The sequence below is a fragment of the Glycine soja genome, chromosome 1, assembly GCF_004193775.1.
Source record: "Glycine soja cultivar W05 chromosome 1, ASM419377v2, whole genome shotgun sequence".
NCBI lineage: Eukaryota > Viridiplantae > Streptophyta > Magnoliopsida > Fabales > Fabaceae > Glycine > Glycine soja.
Genome location: NC_041002.1, coordinates 54,565,437 through 54,573,437, shown reverse-complemented (window position 1 = coordinate 54,573,437; position 8,001 = coordinate 54,565,437). Strand labels below are relative to the sequence as shown.

General features: G+C 34.4%; 1 protein-coding gene across 2 annotated transcripts; it reads left to right on the top strand.

The window, feature by feature from the left end:
* The first annotated feature begins 2,068 nt into the window (after positions 1-2,068).
* On the top strand, positions 2,069-7,518 carry LOC114423696 (O-fucosyltransferase 29-like). Of its 2 annotated transcripts, XM_028390548.1 has the most exons (10): positions 2,069-2,147; positions 2,789-3,089; positions 3,192-3,282; positions 3,640-3,716; positions 4,010-4,098; positions 4,184-4,373; positions 4,538-4,719; positions 5,023-5,125; positions 5,390-5,718; positions 6,926-7,518. In XM_028390548.1, exons 2-10 carry the CDS (start codon positions 2,832-2,834, stop codon positions 7,242-7,244), a joined length of 1,638 nt encoding a protein of 545 aa, XP_028246349.1. In that variant the 5' UTR covers positions 2,069-2,147; positions 2,789-2,831; the 3' UTR covers positions 7,245-7,518. The 2 variants fall into 2 exon arrangements, with proteins under 2 accessions (XP_028246349.1, XP_028246358.1); XM_028390557.1 differs by lacking the exon at positions 2,069-2,147 and having other exon boundaries at positions 2,669-3,089; positions 5,465-5,718.
* Positions 7,519-8,001: the final 483 nt, after the last annotated feature.

Sequence of the window (8,001 nt, the reverse complement as noted above, 5' to 3'; positions counted from 1 at the left end):
AAATCTAACTAATTATATTAAAACAATAAAATGTTTTTTTAAAAAAAACAGGTTATATGAATTAACAATCTTACAAATTAGCAGTTCTTATGATTCATAGGAATTGACAATCCATAAGTTTCATACGAATTGACAATCCCTAAAAATCATATGGATTGTTAATCCGTAAGAAACATAAGGATTATCAATCGTAAGTTTTATATGGATTGCAAGTCCCTGTAAAACTATATCAAAATTCTCAAAGAAAAAATCAACGTACTTCTGTCATTAACTGCCACACTAATCACCACCACTTGCCAACTAACCGCCGTAACCAATGCGCTTCGACCAAAATAGACACAACAATGAAGGATCAACTCTCACGACAATGAATGCAAAGAAAATAATGAATGGTGCATGAAAAGGGAAAAGGAAGAAGAAGAAGTTAGTCGGATTAGTTTGGGAATTTACAAAAATTGTTGGGTACACAAGAACATAGATTGATAAGTTCAGAAAAACTTTAGAACTTGGGCCATGAAAGGTCATTTTAAGCTCAGCAATGGAAAATCACCGAGCAGTTGCTTCCTCTACCATTTTAACCTTTTGTGAAAATGTAATTTTACACTTCAGTTTAAGTGCCGGAAGCAATTATGGAGTGCAGGAAGCAACTGCCTAAATCACCGAATGGAATCTGGCCCAAATTTAACAACGCAAATAAATCTGCACATTTAGTTTAATTAAATTTTGAAACCATTAGCCAAACAAATTTTTGGAACCTGTCGTTTATAAATGTGTTACAAAAGGCATTGGTAACACTTCTCTCAAATTATACCACGTGTGCCATTCAAGCGGCTAACTACACCATTAATTATTATTAGTTTCCGCTAAAAGAAATTAGCTTCCACTCATTCTTGGTTTTCTAATAATATCTCTAGCTTTAGGCTACTAATCAATGACTACCTTGGTGCCACCATCGAGTACTTGGGTCCATCTTCTGTATTAAAACGCAAGAAGAACGAACGGTGGTGAATCTAGAATATGGTACTTTAATACCCACTAAACTTTCGTAGTTTAAACTTTAAAGTGAGCTATGAGTGGCACATTTCGGTTTTCTTTTCTTTATCCATCTTTTAATCCCTTTGAGCAAAGGATCGAACACATTTTACGTGTTATATAGATCAAGGAATGTTCCATTTCCAGGGTTAGAAGCTGTAAATTTATGCTATAAAAAAGGATAACGAAATCAGGGTTAAAGAGTTCGCGTTGCACGTGCGAGTATATATATATATATATGGGGAAGCATCTTGTGTAATTTTTTTGATAATTATGTTATTGATACATCACTTTCACCAATTAGTTGTTAGTAACATCTTGTGTAATTAAATATATTAAGAACAACTCCAACGAGAATAGGCACTTTATTAGGCAGCTTAAAAGCTTAAGATAATATTAAAAACACTTTTAAATTGATTTGTCTAATGGACATGTGTTTATATGTGTAAAAATAACTCTAACATGATTTTTACTCTAGCAATAATTCTTTCAAAATCAATTCTACTAAAATTTTGAAATAAGCATATCTAAAATTATTTTTTCTTAACTATCCTTTAAAATATTATTTCGAAAAATAAATTGATTTTTTAGCTTCACAATTTTTAAAACACTAATTTTTCACAGTCAATTCTACAGAAACATGAAATAAATAAAGCAATATAAAGAGTGAATTGCATGGAGCAGTGGTCCTATATATTCAGGGAATCTGTTTGTCTTTATCCTAAACAAAGGAGACGTTAAATAAAGTCCCTCCTTAAATCGTCTTGTAGCAGGTATCGTGCTTTTGTCCGCCATGAGGTTTCAATATCTGTCTCCTTCGTTTGCAATTGTTTGTATTGTATCCCTATATTATACCAATTAAAACTCAATCACGTCGTTTTTATTTGAGGCAAGTAGCAACTCACCAAAAACCAAAACAAAAGATATCTATTGGTACCACAATATTCTTTGTTCCTTTTCACATCATAATGACAGGATTGCAAAACACAAAATAGCTCAAATGGTTGTTACACTACATACTATTCTTTCTCTTCCCTAAACCTCTCATTTCTTGCCAAGTTGAAAGAAATTGCAACTCACATGGCAGTGCAGAAACTCATTAATTTTCATATTTGGTAATTATCTCGGATTAAATCAATCCTCTTTATACCAGCTAGCCATCTCTAAGCGTTCCACCGGCTCCTAGCCGTAACCATAACTCCCCATAAATGAAAGGCAGACGAAGATAACAAGATGAGAGGTGGCATATACAGTACATGATTCATATCCACCATATATAAGAAATTTCATGATAAAATTGAAAACAAATAACATATAATTCGAGTCATGTATCAGAAGACATTAAATGGGAGTTGTATAGTATCATTTATATATACACACTATTTCTAATTAAGGTGGGATCTGTAGTACAATATTTTATTTAATCAACAAAAATAAACATATATCAATTAGGTTGGTTATGGTACGTTTAAAAAAAGGTTAGAAGGAATTAATTCCTTGTTAATTAAATTTTCATAAGGAGAAGTTTTCATATTCATTGTGCTGAATAAGATTATCTTTGAATGAAAACAAAAACAAAATGAAAAATATTAATTCTTGTAAAAAAAAAGTTTTAAGATAGGAAAACAAAAGTTATATTCTTTTCCACTCTCAGTTGTATTTTTGATTTGATGTTCAGAGAATTGATTTTAGATATAATTATTCCCTCCCTTCTTCTCCTTTTGCTTACTAATTTAGGGTTGTTCTCCCTTGATAGTTAATAGTTCTTTGTGTTGGGGAGAGGATGTGAGGTTAAAACAATGGGTGTGGAGAAGTTGAGCTTATTATCGACGACGAACCTCGCCGTGTTAGCTCAAGCGAACAACAAATGCAGTAGCAGGAAGCACGTGTGTTGGAGATCATCCACGACGCCGTTTCATCTGCAGCGGAAGCCGATCTCATGGTCTGTGTTGTGCGGTTTCATGTTATTTGGGTTGGGCCTCATTTCGCTCTTGACGGGCCACATGGCCTCTGATCTCGAATGGTACTCTCACCGTCGCTCTCTCTACTCTACAATGGTCAGTCATTTCTATTTTCATCTCTGCCTTTCATTTTCGCAACAATCACAATGTGAGTGAGGGGTTGTCAAATGTTTTGCGTGTGAACGAATGTTTTGTCAGGATGGGAGCTATCGTGCGCCAATCGATGTTTGGAAATCCCAGTATTCTAAATATTACTACGGATGCAGTGTAAGGGGACGCGCTTATGCTCGTGAGTTTCTTTTTCATCCTTACATTACTCGCAATTTCCTTCGTGAATTGCAATTTGCTGCTTTCTTGTGCCAGAATTTAAGCTCCTTGGGCGAATCATGAATGTTTTCACTTTGTTTTCAACTCTCACTTGTTTTTTTTTTTTTTTGCTGAGCTATGTATGTGAATGAAGGCTGAACTGATGAATTTTCGGTTATAGGGTGTTTTTTATGCGGTGACTTGAGGGATGTGTGAGCAGATTGAAGGGTTTCATTTTATATTTTGTATGAATGGACTTCTAATGATTGGGCTGAGGAATATATATACTAACTTTTCCATGTGTTATCTTCTCTCTTATTTTGGTAACCGGATAATGTAGCTGCTGTGCCTGAGTGGATGTCGAATGGCTACTTGCTTATTGGTACTAGTGGAGGATTGAACCAACAAAGAACTGGGGTGAGTGGGACATAAGTTTCATCATAGGATACATTATGGTCATTTGTGTTTTGTTTTGTGTATGATCTGCCGTCTTAGTTGCCCGCCTCACCTACCAATTAAAAGCATGAAAATGATTAGAGTTTTTATACAATTTTCTCTTAATTAATTGGCTCTGATTCAGTTGTTTTCAGAGAATATGAGGGTTGGTTAGGTTCTCTTTCCTAGTCAGGCAGATGATTTATTTATTTTTAAAAATAATAATGAATAATTTCTTCCTGTGGAAATGACAATCATCATGTTCCTGCACCCAGATAACAGATGCTGTTGTTGTTGCACGAATTCTTAATGCCACACTAGTAGTACCTGAGTTGGATCATCATTCTTATTGGAAAGATGACAGGTAATTTGCAGTTCCTTTCACTCATTCACCATGAGACTCAAGTTTGTTGGTTCATTTAAATGAAGGCATTTTTGTTTGAATACAGCGACTTCATCCATATTTTCGATGTCGATTGGTTCATTTCTTATCTCGCAAAAGATGTTACTATTGTCAAAAGAGTTCCTGATAAGTTCATGCGGTCAATGGAGAAACCACCATATACAATGCGCGTCCCGAGGAAATCAGAGCCTGATTATTATCTTGATCAAGTTTTGCCTATACTTTTGAGACGACAGGTATGACCAGTTGTTTTTGATACATATTTTAATTTTTTTTAATTCACTAGATGTTTTGATTCATTAAATAACTCTCATCATGAAGCATTAGTTACTGGTTTTTGTCAATTTACAGAATGTCTCTGAATTTGGCTGAGATAACTAACATGTAGGAAATTTTACAGGTTGTTCAATTGACAAAATTTGACTACAGACTTGCAAATAACCTTGACAATGAGCTACAGAAACTACGTTGCCGCGTTAATTTTCATGCTTTGAGATTTACAAAACCTATACAAGAACTTGGTCAAATAATTGTTATGAGAATGCAAAAGATGGCGCGGCGTTTCATAGCAGTGCATTTGAGGTTTGTTTGATGTTTCCCTTTCCACAACTTCTTTGTAGTGTTCTGAAATTTGAAAGTTGTTGTAATTGGAAGTATTTGTTTACTTCTACTTCGGGGTTTATGGAAGGGAACCCCTTAAATTCAACTTTCTCAGCTGATAAAAAAAAAATTCAACTCTCTCATGTTACTTAATAATAGCTATAAAAACAACTTAATGTTTCACTCTAAAGTATGAAATAGAATAAATTACATAAGAGCTTGGGAAGCAAGGAGGATCCATGTTAATTGCCACTAACAACAGAAATCGTGATTGGTTTACGACAGGTTTGAACCAGATATGCTAGCATTTTCAGGTTGTTATTTTGGTGGGGGAGAAAAGGAGAGACGCGAGCTTGGTGAAATCAGAAAAAGGTGGACAACATTACCTGTAAGACTACAATCCATTGGCTTCCAATGTACAAATCTAATTCATTCAACTAACAAGATTCTGACATTTTGTCCTTTCTTAAACATTCTGACTTTCTTGAACGTATTGAAACCGACATTGTTTCTTGGCGCATTGCCTAATATGCTTTCTAAGTACAAATTAATTTTTGCCATATAAGATTTCTTAAAGTTGAAACTAATTAACTTTTTGCTGATATGAAACGAATGAGTTTTCCCTCAATCCTCATGAATCATGAAAAAGCAGGATTTGAGCCCAGATGGAGAACGGAAGCGAGGGAAATGTCCTCTTACTCCTCATGAAGTGGGTTTGATGCTGCAGGCACTTGGCTTTTCAAAAGATACATACCTCTATGTTGCGTCAGGAGAAGTATATGGAGGGGAAGAAACTATGCAGCCTCTCAGAGATCTTTTTCCCAACATCTATACAAAGGAGATGCTAGCTGAGGAAGAGCTGAAACCTTTCCTTCCATTCTCTTCCCGCCTTGCTGCTATTGACTACATTGTTTGTGATGAAAGTGATGTATTTGTTACTAACAACAATGGTAACATGGCCAAGATTCTTGCAGGTCGAAGGTAATAATATATAAAATCTCTTTAATATCCTCCTTTTGTTTGTTTAGTACATTAATGAACTTATTTCTAAAAGTTAAACTAAATACAATGAACAAACTATTATCCACAACATGTAATGGAAATGCTAGAATCATAATTATGATTAATCTGTTATGGTATGTGGCTACTATGTTGCATTATTTACTCTTGAATTATATACCAAATGGGTGGGAAAGCTATGGTTTTCCTTGGATTTAGGAAAGCATGTTGTATTTTATGCTACTTATTCACTGGCAGTCTTGTAGAAAGAAAAGGGATAAATTATACATTTAGGATCATCTGGAATCATGAACTTCAAAACTGTCGGAAGATACAGAGTATAGGATGTAGGTTGGGTTAAAGATGGTCTAGGTAATGATGCAATGCCCACAAATAAGGCAAGATCTATATCCTATTTCTTCCCCACCTTTTGTTGATTACTCTACTAACTCTCGCGACTTCAAAATGTTGGAGAGCAGTTGTTATTGTACTAGGAACCACAATTGCATTTTGAGTTGTTTGGAATTAGCAAACTGTGCTATAACTATAGGGACTATTTTGGCAAGTTTCAAGAAAAGTTGATATTGTATAATATATTTGCATAGACGACAATGTTCTCTTCTAAGGACCATTTTCCTAGCGCAGTTTAGATCTTTGGCAGCTTAATTTAACTGAAAATAGCAAAACCCATTGAAAAGCCAAATCTGATATGCTGTTGATGGTAGAATTAACATTGAAGTCAAATCTTGTATAGTTGTATGTTACAAAAAACAACTACTTTGCTTTTATTTAGGCATTTAAGTAGACTTGATTAACGTACTAATCTTCTGTCAATATTTGTTTTTCCCGAGGGTCAATATTGAGGAGATTTCAATGTTCTCATTTACAAATAGGCAGTCATGTAGTTGATTTCATTTTCAGCTATCTTTTGCTAAAGCAAAAGTGTTCTCGCGAAAAGTATAACTTGTTTCAGGAGGTTTCCTGTAATGCCTGTGCTTTCCTCGGCTCTTTTTTATAAACACAAAACTCGAAACTTGATGCCAATAGCAATTCCTTCAGGATCTCTTTATTGTAATGCACATGATCTACTGCGCATTATGCTTGCTTTTACTGACTAACGCATTATCTTCCTATTCTTTTATTTTTGACTAATGTGCCTCCTGTTAACCTTTCATTTTGTTTACGATAGGAGATATATGGGTCACAAAAGAACAATTAGACCAAATGCAAAGAAGCTTAGCACGATATTGGCAGGAAGGCATCAAATGGACTGGGATACCTTTGCCAAAAAGGTTAAGTCATGCCAGAGAGGATTCATGGGAGAGCCAGATGAGATGAGACCTGGTCGAGGTGAATTTCATGAATTTCCAAGTTCTTGCGTGTGCAAGAGACCATATGTGGATGAAGAACTCAGCAAAGAGGTATATCGTTCCCCAAAACTCGTTGCAATTAACCTTACTGCAAAAGCTTATTCCTCCTCGAATGGAATTAGAAGAGGCAGGACATGAAGTTACCTTGAACCATGAGGTTATCGGGAGGGGGGGAATCAAGAGTTATCTCGCTCTGTTAATGCCAACGGAACGTCAATTGAAAATTGAATAATATGGTAATGTGTCCATTTTCACACGATTGATCTTTGTAAATCATCAGGGGAAAAGTTCTTAGGTGGGTGGCTCAGTTAAGGTCCTAAGGACGTCAGTGCGTTGCAAAATGTAGATATATATATATATATATATAAATATATGCTTGTTAGCTTAGATTTGCTTCAAATCTTTTTTGCCACATTGTCTCCGTGCAAAATTGAATTACTCATTTTCTTCCATTCTGTCCGCTTAAATCCATTTTTGTCAATTAATATATTCAGATAAACGAAATCATCCATTCAGATAAATGAAAAATGATAAAAGCTCAAACCAGATACATAAAGAGGGAGGGTATTAAGTGAGAATTCTTGGATAGTTTGGGAACTAAAACTTACAATTCTAACTTTTTAAAACAACAATTATTTTTATTACATGTTTGTCAACCAATTAATAATTACCCTAGGAATTTTAAATTATAAAAACCAACAATCTGATCACGTGATAATTAATAATTAGCAGTAAAATTCTATACTTTACTTTCATTAAATTCTTAATTTTAATCATTCATTTGGATTTTGAAATTTAAATTTATTATATAAATTACTCTTATCATTAGCTATAAATGAAACTTTCCCATTCTACATCTTTAGCCACTGAAAAAATGAAACTTTCCATTCGTTTC